Source organism: Rhinatrema bivittatum, chromosome 8 (assembly GCF_901001135.1).
Source record: "Rhinatrema bivittatum chromosome 8, aRhiBiv1.1, whole genome shotgun sequence".
Taxonomy (NCBI): domain Eukaryota; kingdom Metazoa; phylum Chordata; class Amphibia; order Gymnophiona; family Rhinatrematidae; genus Rhinatrema; species Rhinatrema bivittatum.
This window is the reverse complement of record NC_042622.1, coordinates 10,389,678-10,414,130: the sequence shown is the minus strand read 5'-3', so window position 1 is coordinate 10,414,130 and position 24,453 is coordinate 10,389,678. Positions and strand designations below refer to the sequence as shown.

General features: G+C 47.5%; 1 protein-coding gene across 4 annotated transcripts in view; it reads left to right on the top strand.

The window, feature by feature from the left end:
• Positions 1–24,453, top strand: part of LOC115096823 (DEP domain-containing mTOR-interacting protein-like) — a 34,203-nt gene that overhangs the window by 8,581 nt on the left and 1,169 nt on the right. For 3 of the 4 annotated variants that reach the window (XM_029611967.1, XM_029611965.1, XM_029611966.1), the window contains 7 exons: positions 15,323–15,501; positions 20,371–20,494; positions 22,038–22,216; positions 22,336–22,518; positions 22,836–22,979; positions 23,245–23,315; positions 23,781–23,885. In XM_029611967.1, the coding sequence (XP_029467827.1) occupies positions 15,323–15,501; positions 20,371–20,494; positions 22,038–22,216; positions 22,336–22,518; positions 22,836–22,979; positions 23,245–23,315; positions 23,781–23,885 (985 nt within the window). The remainder of the gene's footprint in view (positions 1–15,322; positions 15,502–20,370; positions 20,495–22,037; positions 22,217–22,335; positions 22,519–22,835; positions 22,980–23,244; positions 23,316–23,780; positions 23,886–24,453) is intronic. The other variant, XM_029611963.1, reaches the window with a different exon arrangement.

Sequence of the window (24,453 nt, the reverse complement as noted above, 5' to 3'; positions counted from 1 at the left end):
TGAAAATAAGAGGTAAACAAAGAGGGAACAGAATGCAAGTTAGAATAAAAAATAAAAGAGGAATGAAGATGTCCTTCAATCCGGGGATTGAAGTAAGCCAATTTGGTAGTGAGGAAGTCCAATCAAGGATACCGGTCCATGTTTGTACAGGGACATGAGCTAATCGTATCATGCGATCAGTAATCTCTTCGATAACTTTGCTTTTATCATCGATCTGTAAACAACAATTGGAGAGATTAAATTTGCCACAGACACCACCTTCTTGTGCAAGGAGGTAGTCCAAGGCTAAACGGTTTTGATAGACAGCTGTTATTATTTTGGTGTTTTGTTTGGCCAAGATATTGAGTGCCATAGCGGAGTCATTGGTCAGGAGTTCTAGTACTGCTTGTAAGCGAATGATGCGATTTAACATGTATATTGGAGTTCTATATCCATAGGATCCATCTTCAGCCCAGGTGGCAGGGCCGTAGTATTGTACAATTCGCTCAGGGGGCCACTCCTGATCTTTCCAGTCACCAATGGAAACTTTAGGACTTCTGCGACGTTTGTTTGGTTTCATAGGGCTATAGACAGGTACACCCAATGTTTCACCCGCTGTGATTGGTAAGAGAAAGAAACTTGGTCGTATGGTGGCTAGGAAACAGGTGCCATACCAGTTTAGCGGGAGTAATTCATATGCCCGGCGGCCACAAACGAAATAATAGCCGTCTGGTGCAGCGAAGAGGGTGGTTGGCATTCCAGCATCAGTCCACGTTTTGTTGAGGACTGATTCAGTCCACATGGTGGTGGGCATTGTCAAATTCTCAGTTTGCCACCAGGTTTGTTTGGTTAGGTTAGCAGTAAGGACCCCAGTGCATGGGGAATTACCAACAGAGGTAGTATATACTCGGGAATGTTGTCGAGATATGCAATGTCTGCCAATGACATCTGTTTGGAGAGCCCATTCATATGGGTGAGGTTTTCGTTTGTAAGTTATTGTCGCGTTCAATTGATTTAGATCGGTTTGGAAGACCTCTTTAGCTTCCCATGGCCATTGTTCCCCAGTGTGCGTTCCTCCGCAGACAAAACAATTTTTAATTTCAAGAGAGAGAGCTATATTCTCAGCCAGATTGACAAACATATTCTTTGCTTGCTTGGAGAATGCATGTTTTTTCAATTCTTCTGAGGCGTGTGATATTTCATCAAAGAAGGACTGATAGCCCACTACAGTAGTCTGATGAATAATTGGTCGAGGTTTGTCTCGACGTTGGGTAATTGTTATATAGGTCATGGGGTCTTTTCCTGTTCCATCGATTCCAAAGCCCCAAGTATCTTGCCAGGGATATCCTTCACCCCGTATGGGCCATTGTATGGACATGGTATTACCAGTTACTGCAGTTAACCGGCCAATTCCATGGCAACCATGATAACCTCCTCCTGTATAGTCACATACCAGAGCCCATCCTGATGAAATTAAGTCTCCTTGACATGGTAGCCATTGAGATGGATTGGCCACCCGATTGTAAGGGCAAAGGTACTTATGGTTGTGAGCATAGGCCTGTTTCCAGGCTTTGGATCCGCAGTGGAGGGCGTTCGGGTGCTTTCCAATGGCTTCACAGGCGTTGAAGATAATGGTGGCAGTAGTTTCTCCTCCAACAAGGACTTTGGTCGAGTTGATGTAGTACAGGATGCCTTTTCCTTCTGGAACGATGGTTGAGGTATAGCTCTTTGGTAATCCGGCGGTCAAAGTGATGTTATAGTACTTGGGAGTTGTAGGTGTATGACAAATGACCTTGTCATTTTGTAGGCACCGGTGAAAAGATTGGTATCCTTGAGTAGTATTCAATGAGCACGCAGGCTGAGTTGCACATGAGTCAGGTGGCTGAGATTGGTGTATAATGGTAGAGACAATCTGGAATCCATCTGGAGTAGTGGTATGGATTAACTTGACACATTCAGTGCAGTTTTTGCTTAGAGGCAGAACAAGAGATGTAGCTGTAGAACAGGAAAGTAGTAGAATAACTAGTAGTAGTCTGGTTGTCATAGCCGAAAGTTGAGGGTGAACACGTTGGACTTGAGTTGTAAGTAGTTCAGTAGATTAATTCTGAAAGGAAGAAAAATGTATATGTTAGTACTCTTTAGCAAAGTACTATAACCATCTAATCTGGACTATCTTGTTGCCTGTTTTGAGTGAATCTTAACTTGTGGTCTCCAATCCTAGAGACCTGCCAATTGGAGGCAGCAGGTTTTAGGCGAGTCCAGTGAATCCAGGAAGGACATCCAGAGACCTTTACAGCAGTAGGAGTGGTGAGTAATACTGTGTATGGACCCTTCCAACGTGGTTTAAGGAAATCGGATTCATCCCAGTCCTTCACCCATACAGAATTTCCAACTTGGAATGGATGAATTGGTGTCAACAAAACTAGCGGTTCAACGTCACATGTATAGTCCTGAATTGCAATGACGGTGTTATATAGTCCTTTGAGCTGATTACTTAGTGACAACTCTCCTTGTATCTGCAATGATTCAGGAAAAGAAGGGAGAGGTGGAGGTCTTGCATACATCATCTCATACGGTGTTAGCCCTGATCGTTTTGGACTGCATCTGAGATGTAGCAATGCTAAGGGTAGGATGTCTGGCCATTTGGTCTTTGTTTCTTGACATAGTTTAGCTATCTGATTCTTCAGTGTTCTGTTAGCCCGTTCAACAGATCCACTGCTCTGCGGTCGCCATGCGCAGTGCAGATGCCATGTGATACCGAGGATTTTACTTAGTTTTTGGATAACATCGCTGGTGAATGCTGGTCCATTGTCTGAATTGATTTGTCTTGGCAATCCGTAGCGTGGTAAGATTTGGTGAAGGAGCAAGGATGCAACTTCTTTGGAGGTTTCAGTTCGTGTTGGTGTGGCTTCGATCCATCCTGTATAGGTGCAAACAGCCACCAGCATTGCTTTGTAACCTTTGGACGGAGTCATGTGAGTAAAGTCAATTTGGCAAACTTGGAAAGGTGTAGTTCCTCTTAAAATATGTCCAGGTGATGGACCAGGTCCACTTCTGGGATTATTTTTAGCACATGTGACACATTGGCTGATTGCGTGTTTTGTTAGTTGGATTATTTTATTGATGTAATACGTCTTTCCCAGCAACTTTACCAGTGCATCTCGTCCGAGATGGGTTTTGTTATGTGCTTCCTTGACAATAGTCCAAGCTAATGTTTCTGGAATCCATATTCTGTTATCTTGCAGAATCCACCAGCCATCGTGATGGTGGATCTGTTCAGCCTGTGCCCAGTCATTCTCCTCTGTTGAATAGGTGGGAGTTTCTGTTGGGAATTGTAGAAGTGGACATGTCGTAGTTGGAATTGATAATAAATGTGCACGGGCTGCTTCTTTTGCTGTTTTATCTGCCCATTGGTTTCCTTTTGCAACAGGATCTGACTTTCCGGTATGGGCTTTACAATGCATGACAGCTACCTTTTGTGGTGCCCACACAGCATTTAGTAATTGATGTATTTCAGATGCATTGGCCAATTGCTTTCCTTCGGCTGTTAGGAACCCTCGCTCCTTATATAGGGCTCCATGTACCTGGATTGTGAGGAAAGCATATTTGGAATCTGTATAAATATTCACAGTCTGTCCTTCTGCCAATTGTAAAGCTCGGGTGAGAGCGATTAGTTCAGCTTTTTGGGCTGATGTCCCGGGTGGTAAGGGCTCAGCTTCAATAATATCGTCTTCAGAAACTATAGCATATCCAGCAACTCGAATCCCATCAATAACCTGGCTGCTTCCATCAGTAAATAATGTCCATGCTCCCTGCCATGGTTGATCTCTCAAGTCTGGTCTGCTGGAATGTATTGTAGTCATGACCTCTTCACAGTCATGTGCGACGGGTTCAGGTGCCGGCATAAGAGTGGCCGGGTTCAAGTTTTTGCTGTCCTGTATTTGGATTTCAGGAGTTTCACATAGCAGAGCTTGATATTTTACAAGACGTGAATTAGTCATCCATTTTGGTCCATGAGTTTCTAGCAGTCCTTGAATGGTGTGGGGGGTCGTTACATTCAAGATTTGTCCAAAAGTTAATTTGACTGCTTCTGGAATTAGTAAGCATGCAGCCGCAATGCTTCTTAGACAACCTGGCCATCCTTTTGCAACATTGTCCATTCCTTTCGAGAGATATGCAACAGGTCGCTCCCATGAGCCTAGAGTTTGAGTCAATACCCCTATGGCCATGCCTTTTTTCTCGTCGACAAATAGATGGAATGGTTTCATTACATCTGGCAGTCCTAGTGCAGGTGGTTCAATCAAGGCATCTTTCAGTTGTTGTAAGCTTGTCAGTTCATGGGTTTCCCACTGAAAAGGCTGAGATTCTGCCTCCTTTCCCCGCAGCTTATCGTACAGGGACTGGGCGATAACAGCGTAGTTAGCAATCCACAGCCTACAGTATCCTGCAGCTCCAAGGAACGCTCGGAGCTCTTTCTTGCAAGTGGGTACAGGTTGACCTCGTATTGAACTGGTACGGGATATTCCAAGACAACGGGTACCTTCCCGGATTTGGAATCCCAAGTATTCTACTTCCAATTCACAAATTTGCACCTTCTTTTTACTTGCACGATATCCTTTTGAGTGCAACGTCTTTAACAAGTGGAGTGTGGCTATAGCACATTCGTGATACGTTTCACGAAACAACAGAAGGTCATCCACATACTGTATGACTGGCCCATACGTTACTTGGTACATTTTTAAGTCTTTTGCCAGTTGCTCCCCGAACATCGTGGGTGAGTGCTTAAATCCTTGCGGTAAGCGAGTCCATGTGTACTGCTGCTTGATTCCAGTTTGTGCATTTTCCCATGTGAAGGCAAAGATGTTCTGGCATTCTTCTGCTACTGGAACGGAGAAGAAAGCATCTTTGAGGTCAATGACGCTGTACCACTTAGAGGTAGGGGAAACTTGAGCCAAGATTGAGTATGGATTTGGTACAAGGGCTACTAGATCTGCTACTTGATTATTCACTTTCCGTAAATCTTGTACAGGTCGGTAATCAGTAGAACCGGGTTTCTTTACGGGCAGTAGAGGGGTGTTCCAAGCAGATCGGATTCACCTGAGAATTCCCAAATCATACAGTCTTTGCAGATGTATTTCAATTCCTTCTCTGGCCATGTATGGAATGGGGTATTGAGGTTGATTGATCACCTGTGCATTCTGCTTCATTTCTATCCATACGGGGATAGCGTCGATAGCTATTCCTCCTGGATTCTGTTCGGACCATACTTGGGGCACACTATCCATCAGTTGTCTGCGCTGTTTGTTAAGAGGGGTATCCCTTTCGTATCGATGCAGAGTGATTTGTTCAAGGACGGGGAGGTGTAGTCTCCATTCTTCTTGTAGTGGACATATCAGGGAAACTGGACTATCGGCAAAGGATGCCTTTATTTCACCGGTAGGTTCGAATTGCAAGGTAGCCCTTAATTTACATAGGAGGTCTCTTCCTATGAGGGGTACTGGGCACCCTGGCACGTAGAGGAATTGATGGGACACTAACTGTCCTCCTATTGTAACTTGCCGTTTCTGAAGGAAAGGAGCAGTTAATGGTTTTCCGGAAGCCCCAACTATAGAGATGTTTCTTGAAGTAGGCGTGGTGATGGCTGTGGTCATCACAGATCGTTGAGCCCCCGTATCCAACAGTCCTTTGAACGTTTCAGCGCCCACTCTTATCTCCACAAGGGGGTCTAGAGGAAGAGTTCCCCTTTCTAGTCATGCTTCACTATCCTCGCCGGAAGTTTCGCCTACAGTCATCTGCCATTCCGTTTCTTTAGATTTGGGCGGTGCGTATTCTCCCGGTTTTGCTTGCCGGCGCACCGGACACTCAGACTTCCAATGCCCTTCTTGTTTACAATATGCGCATTGGTTGGTTCCCAATGGCATTTTCCCACCTCTAACCAATCCTCCTCTATTCGCTCGTCCTCTTGGCAGCCCTCTTGAGGGTGGGTTGCCCCTTCCTCGGAATCCGGGATACCCGTTGTACTGCCTAGACGGGTTCCCGAAATTAGTTTCTTCCAACGCTGCGGCTAACAGACTAACACGTTCTCTTAACTTTCTAGTTTCTTTTCTTTGCCGTCTCCATCCGGTTCTCGGTTTACATACACTTTATCAGCCATTGCCTTTAATTGGCTGATATTCATGCCCTCGAACCCTTCCTGCTTTTGCAACTTCCGGCGGATGTCTGGGCAGGACTGACTAACGAAGCTCATCAGTATAATAGATTGATACTTGGGATCCTCAGGATCGAATGGGCTGTATTGACGATATGCGTCCATTAATCGCTCCAAAAAGTTCCCGGGGGATTCATCTCTCTGCTGCACCACGTCTTTGATTTTTCCCATATTTACAACCTTCTGCTTTCCTTTCTTCAAAGCTTCAAGAAATGCGGTCTGATAGGCGGTTATGCGCTCCCGCCCTGCCGCAGTCTGGAAATCCCAGTTGGGATCCGCAGTCGGGGCTAAGCCTCTTACTGTGTCTTCGGGACGTCCGTCTGATCCGGCTCCTAATCGAGCTGCCTCCTCCATGTTTAACTGTATTTGCCGGCGTTCTTCAGTGGTGAAAAGAATAGAGGCTAGGTGCCGGATGTCAGCCCAGTTAGGATTGTGGGCAGCGAAAATGCCCCGTAAAAAGTCTACCATCTGTTCTGGCTTTTCAGCATATGATGGCCCCAGCTGTTTCCAATTAAAAAGATCGCTGGATGTGAAAGGTATATAAGTAAATAATCTTATTGTTTGCGTAGTACGATGCTCGTTTTCTTCAGTTGGGGCTACGGGAACAACAGTTGATGTTTCCCTGATTGGTAATTGCAAACTAGCTGCGGCTTGGGTCTTACTGCGAGTTCCGTCTGACACGGATGCCTCGCCGCCGCCTTCTTCCTTTGCGGTCGCCGTTCCGGGTCGTTCTTCATGAGATGGTGCCATCCTTGGATCAGCTTGCGCATTGGTTGGGACTGGGGGGCTTGGTGGCGTGGGATATGTGGGGGGATAACTAGGGGCATATGGCGGCGGCAAAATATTTTCAGCGTCGGGCAATGCTGGAGGCGGCAGGGGTTTAATTTTTTTTTCTGGAGTCCGTGGATTCCCTTGTACTACAAATATGGCCGCCTCAGCTGATGCATGCTCTGTAGAGTCCAATATGGCCGCTTTGCCCTTTCTCTTCCGGTTTGGGGATTTCCGGTCTCCCATCTTACATGCTTGAGCCACCATTACAAGGGCGGCTCCCTCTACTAGTTTCTTCGCCCAGGATGGAGGATTTTCAATAACCGCGATCCACGCGGTTATATATGGTATATCCTCAGGGCAACCCGGATTCCCTTCTCGTATAACTATTTTCTGAACCCGTGTGGCCGTTTGGAAATTAAAGGTTCCTGTAGGAGGCCAATTTACACAGAAACCGGGCCACTTATGGGTGCATCGTTGAATCATTCCGGGTTTTGTACATTTATGGTCATCGAACACTTCACTATAGTGTTCCGTCATGACTTTTAATGGAGTCGACCCGCTCCCTCCCATCAGGATAGAATTCACAGACAAAGGAGGGAAGGGAAGACGGATAGGTAAGGGGTCCGTATCCGTCAGACACAAAGGGTCACAATTGCCCCGACTAGAACGCGGTCGCCCGGTCTAGAACTGCGAGGCCATTCACTCTCTTTCACACAACAAGAAACCTATTCCCACTGTCGTATACGCTACTTATTATTTCCAGACAGATTATTATTCCCAGACAGATTATTCGCGTGGTTTTCGGAGCATAATTCCTACTAACACACTGCGTGGGGTGTGATCAAGGCCCCCCTCGGTCAGCCAGAAAAGACCGGGCTATTTCCTGAGCTAGCTAGTCTTTACTTATTTCCAGATTCCCATAATACTCGCCTGCAGGGGTCTTCCGATCGTCATGAAAGCCTTCTTCCCGGATCATCAATCCAGAGGTTCCGGCAGAATTTCTGTGGAACGATCCCCTCAGAAACCTGATCGCTGAACTCAGCGGTGGCCACTCACCAGGTATGTCTGGGGGACTGCTCCGCCTCCAAACTACCGGACCTTCTGGAGAGCTAAAATAGCGTCTCCGGTACCTCCTGGCTGGGCTCGCCAATGTAACCGTCTGTTTTTCTGTCAGTAAGGAGGTCCAGACAACTGATCCGCAAAGATAGACTTTTATTGCCAGCAAGATGCAGCTAAGACAACGGCTTAGTACAACTGCATGCCACGCCCCCTTCGGAGCAAACCTTTATACACTTTACAGTTCTTATCTTTCACACATGCGTTCTGGTTTTGCTGAACAAACATTTTACAAACTGCTGAGCAAGCAATAGCTAGCGTGGTCTCTAGTAGGTGTAGCTTATGATCAGACTATTGTTTCGTCATTTAATTGACGGGTTAGACATTCGCGATAGCGTTCGTATTAATACAATACAAAATATAAATCCAAAATGGAGTTACGTTCACTAAACGTTAGTGCGTAAGTACGTCATTACGTATTAGGTTCCGTTTGCGTTGCAAATGTTAGTAAATCAAAATGGCTGTGCGTTTCACTGCAGCATGATGAGACGAGAGGCGTCACAGCTGTGCATTGTTCAGGGGTTCATGGAATCGAACTCCTTCACTCTGAGTACTTGCATTGCTGCAAACAATTCTCTCTCTCTCGCGCTCTCTCTCATTCTCTCTTTTTTTCTCTCTCTCTCTCAGCAATACCTGGAACAGTGACAGCACAACTTTTAATGGGTGGTGTGTCCATGAAGGCTAGTGGCTGGCAGCTTGTGGGTCACTGGCTGGCTGCTGCCTTTAATAGTGGATGTGTGGAGCAGGTCGGGCTAGTTCAGATACTAGGGATGTGAATCGTTTTTTGACGATTTAAAAAATCGTCATTAATCGTTAAAGAGTGCAATACAATAGAAATTCCACAGATTTTATCCTGAAAAAACCGTTAATCGGGTTAGTGCACACTAAAAACCCACCCCGACCCTTTAAAACCACTCCCTTAGCTTCCACCCCCCCCCCCCCCCCATAAACATTTTAAAATTACCTGGTGGTCCAATGGGCCCCGGGAGCGATCTCCCACTCTTGGGCTGTCGGCTGCCACTAATAAAAATTTATTTAAGAGTTTTTATATACAGTCATTAAGTTATTCACCATCACAACGGTTTACAGTAGGGCACCAGTAAAAAATATGGGTCGTACATTACATAGGTGGTGCCAGTAGTATTCGGTAACAATAAGGCGTTTATTAGGGGGATTAAGTGTTTCTTAGCAATATGTCCTGAAGGTTGCCTACAGTTAAAAAAAAAAATGTTGAAATAATTCAGTAAGGATTTATAAAATTAGGCATTCGGTGCTTTATGCCCGCAACATTTTTAAAGATGCTGCCGTCCGTCCAGTGCTCCTACCATGTGACAGGGGCCGGCCAATGGCACGGATACCCTGTCACATGGTAAGGGCAAAGGGCCATTGACGCCATTTTTATTAGTGGCAGCTGACGGCCCGAGAGTGGGAGATCGCTCCCAGGGCCCACTGGACCACCAGGTAATTTTAAAACATTTTTGGGGGGGGGGGGGGGCGGGAGGGTGGTGGAGGCTAAGGGAGCGGTTTTAAAGGGTCGGGGTGGGTTTTTTGTTTATCGGATCGGGCGCAACCGATTGGGCCGGATGAAAAAAAATGCACGATTTGAACCGGAACCGAATGATTCCAGTTCCGATTCACATCTCTATCAGATACTGAGAGACGGCGCTTCTCAAGCAGCCCATCTGGAAGTTAGGACATGCATGCGGTGGAGACGGTGCTTGCAGATCTCTTGTGCATGATCTGTAGGATTCCTCTGGCTAGGGGCTACGCTGGGAGCAGCTTCTGAAACCCTGATGCAGCCTGGCCCTCTGCCCTTCCATCATGGGATGACTATCCCAGGCTCCTGCAGGTTCAGAGTCTGTGTGTAATGACGGATACTGCCATCCACTAACATTTTCAAGAATCAACGAAGTAGGGAGTATGAAAAAAAATATATTTTAGTCCTGAGATTACTCTGTGGCCAGGTCCTTTCAGTGCTGTGGTGCCATGGTAGGAGCTGGAAGGAGAGCCTCCTCAGTCGTTCTCCTACCTATCCTCTCTCCTTCCTGAAGACATCTCGTATCATTCGCTGGGGAAATAAGGAGCCTTCCCAGGCAACGTCTCAGATCTCTGTGATTCTGAGCAACCTCTTCACATCCCTGGAGAGTGGCAAGCAGGGGCATAAACTACCCAGCCTCTCATTGGAGGAATTGTCCCCTGTGGGTGAATCCCTGTCCCTGCAACAGGAAGATTATAACAAACAAAAAAAAGAGAGGGGATCCCAGCCACAGTTCTCTCTTCAATCGGACTTGGATCTCGGGCACACTCCCCCCTGCTTCACCGGGGTCATCCACAGGAATCCCATTGGACTCATTGGAGGAACCACCAGAGCTGTCTGCGCCCTCAGAGGACCTATCATACTCCAAAATTAATTGAGAAGGTGGAAGCACTTCTGAAGGTGCCAGACCCTAGAGCAGAGGTCTTAGGGATTTTAAATATTTTTGAGGTTCTAGCAGAACAGACAGCATTTCTCTCCCCATGCAGTCCTGGACGCTGTAATGGACAAGACCTGGGAATCCCCCCCCTTCTCCGGGCTGGCAACATCCAGGAAAACCGACCTTTAAGTTCTGGATGAAGAAGTTGTGGAATTGGCTATGAAAAAGTTGAAAAAAATCTAGGCTCCACTCAAACACTGTACCTGGGAAGGACAGTCATTACCTGGATGAGTTCGGGAGAAAGGCCTTCCAGGCGGCCATGTTAAAAAGCCAAAATTCAGCAGTACCAGTTCTACATCACTCAGTACCTTTATGAGCATTGGCAGTTCCTGAAGGCACACTTTGCAGTGGACACATCTGACCACACGCTGCCTCATCCCTTCGTGGATATGGAGGAAGGGTTGCGTCACCACCTTCGCACAGTATATGAAACATTGGCCTGCACATTGGCGGTGGCCATTGTGGCCTGCAGAATGGCCTGGTTGCAGGCCAGTGCCATATGTGAAGATGTTTGTGAGAAGCTGGTGGATCTTCCATGTAAGAGTGACAACTTCTTTGGGGATAAGCTGTGGGAGACAGTCTCACAGCTTAAGGAACAGAATGCGGCAGTCTTGTCCCTGGCTTCCCTGTCTGAACAACCATCCACTGCCAGGAGATATTACTCCAACTTCAGGAAATGCCCTTTCAGGTAGTGCACACCTTATCGTGCACTGGCAGTTTCAGCAGCCCAGGAATAGGCCAAGGTGCCAGCCATAAACTGCAGCAGGGTTTTTGAGGACAGCCCGGCTGCCGCTACTGCTATGGGTGGGGGGCAGGATATCCAAATTTTACAGCTCATGGGCAGCAATCATATCAGGCCATTGGGTACTAAGTATTGTCTGTGAGGGGTACCAGCTGAACTTCAAAAGAAACTCAACTTTCCCGCACCTGATTCCGTCACTGCAAGACCATGCACAAGTGCGACTGTTACAAGAAGTAATCTCACTACTTCAGCAATATGTAATCCCAGTGGTTCCTACGCACTGGCGCATCATGGGTTTCTATTCCCAATACTTCCTCATTCCCAAGAAATTGGGGGGGTCCTTTGACAAATCTTGGATTTACGGGCCTTCAAATTTATTTGCAAGAAGAAGTTCAAGATGACATCCCTCAAATCCATTCTGTCTTTTCTGCAACCCAACGATTGGATATGCTCGCTAGATCTCAAGGATGCCATTCTTCATGGCAATACTTAAGTTTCCAGGACAATGCATAGCATTACCATTACAAGGTGCTTTCCTTTGGACTATCGTCTGCCCTGGGAATTTTTCCAAAGTGTTTAGTGTTAGTGGTGGCCCATCTCAGAAGGAAGGGGATTCAACTATTCCTTTATCTGGACGATTGGCTTCGGCTGGCATCGGAGGCGACTACTCTTCAAACACACTTAATGGACATGACAAATTGCTTAGAGGGGTTAGGCTTCGTAATAAACTATGAGAAGTCCAGCCTTCAGCCAACACAAGTTGTGCCCCAGAAGGGTTAGAATTTGATGGATTTGATGGGCAGAGGGGCGTTCACAATTCAACTGCACAGCCTGGGGACAGCTCAGACCCTTCAAACTCTGGCTGTGCAGTTGAATTGTGAATGCCCCTCTGCCCATCAAATCCATCAAATTCTAACCCTTCTGGGGCACATGGTGGTAGCAATTATACATGGTCCCACACACTAGTCTACATTTTATTTTATTTATTTATTATTTTTATATATAGACATTCAATCTCAATCGAGATATCACACCGGTTTACATTCAGGTAATGTAGGTATTTTTCTTTCCCCAGAGGGCTTATAATCTAAGTTTGTACCTGAGGCAATGGAGGGTAAAGTGACTTGCCCAAAGTCACAAGGAGTAAACAGCAGGACTTGAACCGTGGTCCGATGTGTTCCTCATCCCTTGATCGAGGGGACTCCTGTACACTTACCCTCAGATACCGCTCATATCCTGGACAATAGAAAAATGCATTGCAGATGTTTGTTTTATTTAGAGTTTTTCTATACCGGCATTCATGATCAAATCACATCATGCTGGTTTACATTTAACAAGGGGTGTGTATGAACATGCACATGGAACAGGTGAAGAGAGAACAACGAAGTTACAATAAAACAGGGCTGATCCAAACAAGGAGAGGATAGAGCAAAATTTAACGTAACAAAGGCTTAATTATTTACAGTAATTGAAAATGGCTGATTAAAGTTGATATTGGATTATGTATGAGTTGGGGTCTGGAAAGGCTTGTTTTAAACAGCCAAGCCTTAAGCCTTGTTGCAGACCTGAACTTCATCGCTCCAGCGTGGCCGAGACAACCTTGGTTTGGCTATCTATCACGCCTCCTATCTCATTGGAAGTCAGCATGGATCTACTGACTCAGGAAGGGGGCAAGCTGCTACACCCTTGTGCACTCCTTGCTTCATCTCATCGCTTGGAGATTGAGAGGACCGTATTGAACCACCTGCAGTTGTCTACAGGAGTCAGACACTTTAATTTCAGCTAGGAAAGTTTCCAGAAGAAAAACTATCAAGGCAAGTGGCATCCTTACACGACTTGGTGTTTGGACAGAAAGGTAGATCCCGTCTCCTGTTTGCCCAAAATTCCTATTGGAATACCTGCATACGTTCTTTCAATTAGGATTGGCAACGGCTTCTGTTAGGATCCATGTAAGTACTTATTCAGGCCACTTAATACAGCTTTCAGACCCAGAGCTGTAGCGACTTCAATGGCGCATCTTCAGGAGGTACCATTGCTGGATATATGCAAAGCAGCCACGTGCTCCTCTACATACTTTCACGTCGCACTACTGTCTGGACCAGCAGGCATCTTCAGTCACAGCTCTGGGTTTGGCAGTATTGTGGAATGTGACCAGCAGATTAGGCTGTCGTCAATTGCGCACACAAGGACAATTATTTCTCTGAGGGCTAGTCGCTCACTCCTACATCGGTGTACCCACAGTGTGTCTGTCAATCCCGAGCTGGGGACTCCCGTCATGTCATGGCTAATTCAGTCTGCTTGTCGATAGGGGAAAAAGCAAGTTTGCCAACCGTAAATGGTGTTTCTGTAGATAGCAGGATGAATCAGCCATGCTGACCCGCCCGCCTTCATCTCTATGCTGGTTGAGCTGTGTTAGACGGAGGAGACATGGCGATCGTGCGGGAAGACCTGCGCAGGTGCACGGAGCGAAAGCTCTGTAATCTTAGAGAAGCTGTGCCCGGGGCCACCGGAGGACGTCCCAGGCAGCAGGGCTGATTCATCCTGCCAGCTACGGAAACACCGTTTACAGTAAGCAAACTTGCTTTTGCAGTGTACGTACACGGAGCCAAAATCCTGCTCCAGGGCTGAAAGGAATTTTCCTGCAACGTAAACCTCCCCCAGATCCTGTCCGTCTGTTTCTCTCTCTCTCTTCAGAATTTATAGGGCCTAATTCTAGTGGCAGGCACAAGAAATTTAGGTGGAGGAGCTTGCTGTGTTGGAGGGGAGGGAGCAGTGGGGTTCAGAGGCATTTCCACACTGCCTTCTCGGGTTTTTCAAGCTCATACCTTCTTAGAAAGTTTTTTGAAAGGCAATGAAGAGATGGGGCCTGAACTCGGCTGGCAGCTCTGCAGGTGGAATTTGGGTGCCGACCTCGCTCTAGACTTAGAACGCTCCCCCCGCCCGCTTTCAAGGTAGAGGAGGAACTGGCGGCTGATTCCCAAGGCGTGTGACTTTGACTTTGAAGAAGGTCACGGAGTGCAGACAATGAGCCTGTGTCCTTGCTGCCTGTATCCGTGCCAGAGCCTCAGTAATATCGGAGCTGTGTGTGCAGCCAAAACAAACCCAGCTCAAGGTAGCACTGACGCGGGGGACTCTGTGACCGCGTACTGTAAAACGTGTAGGTCCTTTAAACGACATCACCGCCTACGAAAGCGCCAGGCTTCTTGTGTGTTCCTGTACAGGCGGACGCCAGAGGCCTTCCCCTTATTAGCAGTAGATCTTACTGCACCATTTAGAGCACTTTAAAATAAATTTCCCATAGGTACAGCTCCCTTCCCTAAATAGCTTATAGGTTAAATGGGTGCCAGAGGTATTTTATTTAATGATGTTTCATGAGGACATATCAAATCAGTTTACATTAGTTAAACTCATTTAAAAATATTTGCATTTCCAAAAGGAAAAGGAAGTAAACACATAGTTTCAGAATATAAATAAAATAGTAAACTAAATAATCAAAAATTTAGACAGAGAAGCAGTAAAGTAAGAGCAAAGGTAATACAACTGTATATTTACAGCGATATATAATCAGTAGGTTAAAATCATTAGGATAACAGTTCTTGGAAGGTAAACTGACAGAAGCAGAATGTGAATCCTGGTCTCTTGCTTCCTGATCCTTTCTATATGTTTTTATTTATTTTATTTAAAAATGTTTCTATACCATCGTTAAGTTAAATACCATCACAACGGTTTACAGAAGGGCACAATAAAGAGAAATATGGGTGGTATAGATTACAAATTACTCGTGTGCCGTCATAGTACAGTAACAATGTAAAATAATAAACTAGGTGTGTAAATGTGTAGGCGTGTGTGCGTGCACAAGCCCAGGTTATATATGTAGCATGGACTTGTACACAGGCAAGCTGGATGTGTACAAATCCAGGTACTTACTGTAATTTTATGCTTTGAAAACTGTCTGGGGTTAGAAGGGCAGGGCGTGCGTATGCAGGTGGCACAGTGGTGTTAATCAGCTTGGGCGGGCTCTCTCTGTTCCAGGCTCCGCCTTCACGATGGGAAGCTCATTAAGGACCGGCGCTATCACCTCCGAACCTACCCAAACTGCTTTGTGGCCAAAGAGCTCACGGATTGGCTGGTGGAGCACAAGGAGGCACCGGACCGTGAGACTGGCATCCGCCTGATGCAGAAGCTGATGCACCATGACATCATCCACCACGGTGCGTGCGCCAGCGCCGATCTTTGTCTGCATGGATTGGGATGTTTGCGCTCCTTAGCTGCTGAACCTGCAAGTCTGTTCCTCATTGGACCCTCGGGAGGGATTGTGTGTGTGATAACTGCATCCGGTGCTGTACTGCTCTCTGCTGTCTCTTCCTCCTCTGGGGAAGTCTGCTGAGTGGCCCTCTGCACCGGATGTGCTGTTCCCATAGACACAAACTAGGGCAAAGCCCGGAGTGCCCTGTCCCTGCCTTGGTGCTGCCCTGCTCGCTGGCTGCAGAATGAGGCCAGCAATCAAGATGCTAAAGGGAATGAAACTATTCCCCTATGAGGAACGGTGAAAGAGGTTAGGACTCTTCAGCTTGGAGAGAAGACGGCTGAGGGGGGATATGATAGAGGTCTGTGGAATGCAAGGAGTAAATGATGATCAGTTGTTTTACTCTTTCAGAAAGTACAAAGACAGAGGAACACACACTGAAGTTGCTGGGTCATACATTTAAAACCTAATAAGAGAAAATTATTTTTTTACTCGGTGCATAATTAAGCTCTGGAATTCATTGCCAGAGGATGTGGTGAAAGCCATTAGTATATCTGTGTGTTTAAAAAAAAAAAAAAAAAAAAAAAGGTTTGGACAAGTTCCTGGAGGAACAGAATAACATAATGCTTGCCATACTGGGTCAGACCAAGGGTTCATCAAGCCCAGTATCCTGTTTCCAACACTGGCTAAGCCAGGTCACAAGAACCTGGCAGGATCCCAAGGGGTAGAGAGAGTACAAGCTGCTTATCCCAAAAATAAGCAATGGATTTCTGCAACTCCACCTTCATAATGGTTAATAGAGTATTCCACTAATGAACTTGTCCAAACCTTTTTTTAAACATAGCTACATTAATAGCTTTTACCACATCTTCTGGCAACAAATTCCAGAGCTTAATTATGTGAGTAAAAAAAAAGATTTTCTCTTATTAGTTTGAAATGTATTACCTAGTAATTTTGTCATGTGTTCCCTGGTCTTTGTACTTTATGAAAGAGTAAACAACTGATTAACTTTTACTTGTTCCATACATAAAAACATGCCATACTGGATCAGACCAAGGGTCCATCAAGCCCAGCATCCTGTTTCCAACAGTGGCCAATCCAGGCCATAAGAACCTGGCAAGTACCCAAAAACTAAGTCTATTCCATGTAACCATTGCTAATGGCAGTGGCTATTCTCTAAGTGAACTTAATAGCAGGTAATGGACTTCTCCTCCAAGAACTTATCCAATCCTTTTTTAAACACAGCTATACTAACTGCACTAACCACATCCTCTGGCAACAAATTCCAGAGTTTAATTGTGCGTTGAGTAAAAAAGAACTTTCTCCGATTAGTTTTAAATGTGCCCCATGCTAACTTCATGGAGTGTCCCCTAGTCTTTCTACTATCCGAAAGAGTAAATAACAGATTCACATCTACCCGTTCTAGACCTCTCATGATTTTAAACACCTCTATCATAGAGGTGTTTTATGGGAAAGTCCATTAAACATTAAAGTGGAGTTGGGGAAATCCACTTATCCCTGGGATAAACGTGGAATCTCTCTACCCCTTGGGATCTTGCCAGGTACTTGTGGCCTGGATTGGCCTCTGTTGGAAACAGGATGCTGGGCTCGATGGACCCTGGGTCTGACCCAGTATGGCATTTTCTTATGCAGGGAGTTCTTTACTGCTTCAGTATGCTGAACATTGCATCTGATCGGGTTTCATCAGGGTCTGGGTTTTGGGTGCTGGTTGTGAAGGTCCCACCCTTGGCCTAGTCTGTGTGTAAAGCGAACAATAAAATTTCTCACTTGTGTGACCCAAGAATTGAACGCCCAGGACAGCAGCAGAGGTCACGGACAAAGTCTCTGCTCTCCCTGGGCTGTTTACATTGTACCTGAGAAACATTTAAAACAAACCAAAAACACCCTGAGTGAAAATTGGAAATGCAATCTAAAAATCCCAATGTATCAAACTTCCAGAACTGATTCCCTGCTCTCCCCGATAGTGCTCCAGTAATTCTGACCTGTCCTCTGCATGGGGCAGGGGGTGCTGAACTGTCTGCAGCCAATCTGCAACTCCTTTATCCTTCAGGAAGTGAAGACATCCGCCTTGTCGGATCTCAGGTCCCCTGTGTGCCATGGCAGGGTGAGCATAGAGGGAGCTCTGCCCTCCCTGAGGTGCAGAGACACAACGTGTGTGCATAATAAGAATTGTATTTATTTTTCTAGACTTGGTGCAAACCTTTTCAGTGGTAACTCGAGGTGCGTTACTGTTTCTGTCCTCAGAGGGCTTGCAATCTAATGGACTGATGTAATGAGGTGTGTTCGGCAGAGAGTACAGTTTAACCCTCGCTTTTTGTGTGCAAACCTTACTGCTGATGCTTCAAGGAGTTGTGTGTGCTATGATGTGCATGAAGTTTGATGGCGTTGGCTATTGCTCCCCGGTGCAGAGAGCTGCGCTGGCTTACCTCGTGGTTTTGTAGTGCTGGAAATCTTGCTCCTCGGCTGAACTGGAGTAAAGTTTCCAGGGCTAATGTTTTGTCTACAGGCGAAGGCATACAAAGCATTTTTTCTGTGCGGAAAGCTGTGTTTGTGTGTATAGATCATGTTTTCTGTGCATAAATCCTGTTCTGCTGTGCAGAAAGCTTTTTCTTGTTTGCACACGTTTTCCAGTTTGGTTGCATTTTAATTTAACTCCCGAAGCATTAGCATAGCGCGCTGTTGGAGCATTAGCATACTGCATTGGGAGTTTTTTTTTTTTTAAACTTGTGCTAATTTTTAGCAGCAAGTAATCACTGCTAAATCAGAGGACGGTGCAGTTTCTAGAATCCAGTGGATTACAAGATCTGAGGCCGCAGGGTTTCACCAGAGGTAAACCTTGTCAGATGAATCGGATCGGTTTCTTTGATGGGGTGACCAGAGAGCTGGGAGAGCGCTGGACATAGCATACTTGGATTCCAGCCAGGCCTTTGACCCAGTTCTGCACGGACGACTTATAAATAAATTGTGGGCCCTTGAGAGTGACGGGGCTGAGTGGGAGGCGGCATCACTAGGGCTCGGTCCTTGGACCAGTGCTTTTCAATGTTTTCTTCAGCAGCATAGCAGGAGCGTTGTCGGGAAAGATTTTGTCGTCTTTTTGCTGTTAATGCCAAAATCTGCAACAGGGTGGAAAGCTTGAGGAGGGGATCTAGCAAAGCTCGATGAAGGGTCTAGGATTTGGCAGTTGAGATTTAATTTTTAAAAAAGTGGAGTAATGCATTTGCACTTTGCATAGCGTGATTCTGTTACTATAGGTCAATTGTTAAATATTTTAAATAAAAAATAGATGCTGAAACCCCAAGGGAGAGGTATAGAATTGGAGATGAAATTCTTCTAAGCATGAAAGAGCAGGATCTGGGGGTGATCACATCTGATGATCTTAAGGTGGCCAAACAGATGGATAAGCCGATGGTAAAAGCCAGAAAGCTGCTTGGCTGCACAGGGAGAGGAAAGGTCTGCAGAATAAGGGAGGTGATATTGCCCCTGTGTAGCTCCCTGGTGAGACTTCACTTGGGATACTGAGTACAGTTCTGGAGACCTCACCTTCAAAAGGATAGAAACAGGATGGAGTCGCTCCAGAGGGAGGCTACTAACATGGTCTTTGTTCTGAAGCACATGGGGATAGACTTAAAGATCTAAACATTGGGTACCTTAGCGCACTTCTTTCGAACCTGTCTTGGAGGACCCCCAGCCAGTCGGGTTTTCAGGTATTCACAATGGGGTAGATTATAATATATGCGCACATGGACTCACTGATTTTATAACATGCGTGTGCCGGCGGGCCGCTTACACATAATCCACGCAAGGAAGGGGTAGAATTGTGCAAAATTCGCGCGATGACACATCCCGGCCCTCCCCCTCTCCCTATCCTAGCTAACCCCATTTTTTAAAATGTTACCTCTTGCTCAGCAGCAGCAGTAACGAGTAGTGCGCCAGCATCCTCCCGGCACGTCGGCGCGTAACAGGGATTGCACGTGTGGCCGGGCCCCTTTCAAGATGGACATGCAAGGCCCGGCCATACACAACCCTTGTTTAAGCGCATGGGGGGATTTAAAATTTGGCAGAATGAATATGCATGAGATAAATTTGCATGCACTGCCTCCATAGCACGCATGTGATTTTAATGTACTGTATTCTTAAGAACTGGAATTGTCTTGATTTGTTTTGTAAACCACTCAGCACAGGTAACTGTTTTAAGTTGATGATAAATGTGTGAAACATATTTTAAAGTTTAATATAATAACCTATACTGCCCGGGCCACTATGACAGAGCAAACCCCTTATGACACAGTCCCAGACTCCAGCGCCGTGAAATGGAGACTTTTTCACCATAACTGGACTTTTGCTTCCTTGTAAACCTGCATGGCTCTGCCTGCTTTCATAGCAATTCCTCACAAATCCCAGCCCCAGGACCCTGTCTCAGTTGCAGTAATAGTTCTGGTTTAATCATTATCCCTTAGCTCTGATTATTTGCAGGGGCAGTGGCGTTTCCTGGCCCCTGGGGTCCTGCACTGATTAAGGAATTAATGGACCTGGGAAGGGGCTGGAGATGTGATAAAACCAAATACATCCAGAGTCGGGAAATATTGTACACGACTGCTTCCCCCCCCCCCCCCCCCCTTAATTTCCTTGTTCTTTGCCAAGAAAAGGGACTTCTTAAAGATTTGCCCTGTGCACGCTGCGCGGCGAGTCTGAGGATCTGTGGCTATGACCCTGTAATGTTAGGGGGGGCACGGGAGGGCAGCGCTCCCAGGGCTTCTGAGTGCCGTGCCCGAGATGTCCCTGCCCCTAACTGACCCTCTGTGCCCTCTTTCAGTCTGCGACGAGCACTCTGATTACAAGGATGCCAGGCTCCTGTACCGCTTCCGGAAAGATGATGGCACGTTCCCACTGGACAAGGACGTGAAGGTCTTCCTGAGGGCACAGAGCCTGTACGAGACGTGAGTGCTCCTGCTATACTTGTATGTCGGGTGGGCTTTGTCCTGGGCGTTTTGTGTGCATCCTGCTAGCATCATCCTTGATAGCAAGTTGACCCTGCAGCCTCATTATAAAGCTGTCCTATGTTGTCACCTTGGTCCCAGACATTTTCACATGCTGACCACAGGCTTCATTTCAAAGCGACGGCTGAACTGTTCCTCTCTTTAACCTGTGACGTGCATGGGGATCCTCCCCTACTCTTCTCAGGATATCGGAGCCCCATTTTGATGCATGCCAGGGAATAAAACCAGGACTGGATCAGCCAGTCCGTTTAACATTTATTTATTAAAACCATTTAGAAAACCCTTACCTCCATGCAGGCTGCCCAAAAACATTTTAAAAAAATCCAGCAATGCAAATAAAATACTAAATGCCACTCTGAGCCTACAGTGCGTCACTTACACCCACGAACCATTAGTCAGCAATGCCTCCCCTTCCAGCCCTATCTCTGCGGGAGCAGCCTGGCTTCTAACTGCTTCCTAAAGGCCAGGATTTTAGTTTCCAGTCTAACATGGATGGGAAGACGATTCCAGAGCTGAGGCTTTACTGCAGAGATCCTCCTGTTGCCTCCCTATTTTCTCAGGCGGAATCTGTATCTGTGACTGAGATGGTCTAAGCTCGCCAGTCGGACTGCCCAAGTGGATTCTCTCCCCCCAGAAAAACGCAAGCCACTGGGAGCCAATGCCACTGATGGAGCTACAGGGCCACCCTAATGCAGAGGCCAGGCAGCTCGGGTCGGGTTTTCAGGACACCCACAGTGAATGTGCATGAAGTATATTTGCATGTGCTGCCTCTGTTGTATTGAAATATATACCTCATGCACACTCAGTACTGACGTCCCTGAAACTCGGACCGGGTTGTGGCACTGCAGGACTGCAGTTGCCAGAATCTGCTCCAACTTGACTTGTGTTTGTCCCATCCTACTCTCTCTGCCTGTAAGTCCTTCGACTCAGAACTCCGCTTTCTGCTTTTCTGCCAGCAGCTGTGCTTGGATCTGGCTTGCATCTCCTCCGCCTGTGTTTGTGCAATACCTATTCTCTGCATCTGCTAATAAAGACAGACCTAAGTCATAAACAAAGGTAGGACTTGATGGACATCTCATGCCAGGAGGAGCAGCCCTGCTGGGGTTCAGGTGAATCCGTGGAGCTCAGGCTCCCCCTACTGGTACTGCAGGGACTAGCATCCCCCAAAGTGACCGGTCCTGGAAATGGGAGGGAGCTTGCAGCCTAAAACGAATTCCTGCAGTTAGTGTAGCTGGGCTTAAAAAAAAAAAAAAAGGTTTGGAGAAGTTCCTGGAGGAAAAGTCCATAAACTATCAATCGGTAGGGCACAGCACTGTTTGTTGCCAGCATCAGTAGCATGGGATCTATCTGATGTTTGGGTACTCGCCAGGTATTTGTGCCTTGGATTGGCCACTGTTGGAAACAGGATGCTGGGCTTGATGGACCCTGGGTCTGACCCAGCATGGTAACTCCTTATGTTAAGTCTGCTGTGCTTTTCCTGCAGACTGCTGGATGCAGAGGATCCGATCCTGAAAGCGAGGGAGGAGAACGCCGTCACCTACCAGCGGACGGTCTTTGGCTGTGAAATGATTGACTGGCTGATCCAGGAGGGGGAGGCTGGCAGCAGGGGGGAGGCTGTGGACCTGTGCAGGCTGCTGCTGGAGTACGGCATCATTCAGCACGGTGGGGAGGACTCCTCTTTATGAATGTGTGTGGGGGGGAGGGGCTGCCGATCAGGGGGGTCCCATTGGTAGGGTTTCTCTGAAAGGCTCACGAGTGCTTTCTTGTGCTCACCTTTGCAGTCCTGAACAAGCACCATTTCTTTGACACGAAGCTGCTTTACCAGTTCCGTGTTAACTTCCGGCGGCGGCGGAGACTGACGGAGCTGCTGAGTGAGGACACGCTGCGCCCGATGCCCGAGAGCCCTGACAGCCCCTTCTGTCTGCGCAAGCTCAGCTCTGAGCAGAGCACCAGCTTCCTCTCCGGTGAGATGGGTAGCAGGGACTGCCTGTGCCTGTCTGTGGATGCACAGTAAATTACTGCTGAGGGCAGAGGGAGGGGGGATTTCTGCCTCTGAGGTGAAACAGGAACGTCTGTGCTCGATGTAAAATCAGCAGCACGGGATTTCCTGTCTCATGGGATCGAGCACAGACCCAGATTCTAATCCCACCACCTCTATCCACTCTTGAGTTTCAGCAGTTCACCTCTTCTTTCTGAACTGTTCCCTATGGCAGGGACTCTGTACAGAGCTGTGTACATGCATTTGTTTGGCTGAATTGTTCTGTGGGTTAATCCCTTTCAGTGCAGCCTGTGAAGGAGATTAAACTGGTGTCAGCTGTTCGGCGCAGCAGTGTCACGTCTCTCTGTGGGGGAGCCGGCAGCAGCTTCTTCCCCAACCCTCCTAACCTGGGCATCCTGCCGAGCGTGGAATGCAACCCCAAGTCAGGTCAGACCAAGAGTTGGGCTGTGACTATGCTGTGTCTCTGCCTCTAACTATACCCTGCTAGGCACCTGACCTGACTGGTGTGCTCCCCCCTGGGCTGTGCTGTACTGACTTTCTCTCACCACGGTGCCTGTGCCTCTCGCTGCACCATGTCTGTCCCTGTGCTGTCATCGCTGCTCTAGAGCTGGCTGCTATCCTCCTCTGGCCTGACGGAGCTTTTTGTATATTTTTTTGGTTCCATGAGGCTGTGTGCTCTCCTCTCTTCTAGTGATAACAAGACCAGTCACCAATGAGGAGCTGCTGTCCCCCGGGGCCCCTTATCTGAAGAAAACATTGACGGTGAGCGAGCAGAGCCAATTGCAGCATCCTCTGAAAGCGAAAAGTGTGCATATCCCTCCCCCACCCCCCACGGTACAGCACCCCAGAGCAGGGACAGCTCCCGCCTGTGGCCAGAGAGCAGCCACCCTTAACACATGGAACTTGCCCTCACCCATTAGAAAGGAGATACTCCCAGTGGGTGTAGCACTAGGATTCAGCACTATCCCCCTGTTTGCAGAGTGAGGTAGAACGACCCGTCCGGTGTTATACTTCAGGCAGTCTGGAGTGTGAGCTTCTGTATAGCCTGCCCCTGGCTCGCTCTCTCTGCTGAGGTGCCGGTGTGCGCTTGGAGCCTCGCTGCGTTGTCGCGGCGCAGTACGGGGATAAGCATGGCGTCTGTGCACAGGGGACCGGTGGGTGGTACTAAGAGGTGAGAGAGCGGATGCCTTGTACACCAGGTCTCAGGTTTTTCTCTGCTTCCCGCAGATTGTGGGGGATGCCGTGGGCTGGGGATTTGTGGTGCGCGGAGGAAGACCGTGCCACATCCAGGCGGTGGATCCTGGTGGCCCCGCCGCGGCTGCTGGGATGAAGGTAACGTACGAGGGAAGCGCTGGGGGTCCCTGCTTATGTTCTTCCTTCCCTGTCTCTGCATCTGAACCCCTCTTGGGCAGAGGACTTGCCGAGCATATTCCTGGAGAGTTGGGAGTCCACAGAAAATCGTAGTCTGAGCCACGATCTGCAATAAGGAATAGTGCCAGGGAGACACTGATGTGTTTGATAGTGAGCACAAGCTCTCACTTAGTTCATTCCCACCCCCACATCTAAGCTCAGCTGATGCGGGTCTCTCTCGCCATCTGCGTGCTCATCGACCAAATAGCACTGGGGCTGGGACTTTTCCATCCCCAGGCCAGAGGGGTTCAGATCTGGAAACATAATTGTGAAAATGGCACAAAAAAAAAGGCTAAAGCTGCTGGCTGTAAGAGAGTGACTGCCCGGGCGAGGCTGTGGGGAGAATCCCTGCCCGAGGGGATCCGTGAGGGGCATCCAGTGACCTCATGGGCTGCTCTTGAAGCCGTTGCATTGGCTGGGGCTGTGATTGGCAGGCTGTGTAGCCAGTCACAGGAGTGGATTTGTTTTTTCAGCGTGCTTGCTCTGATTC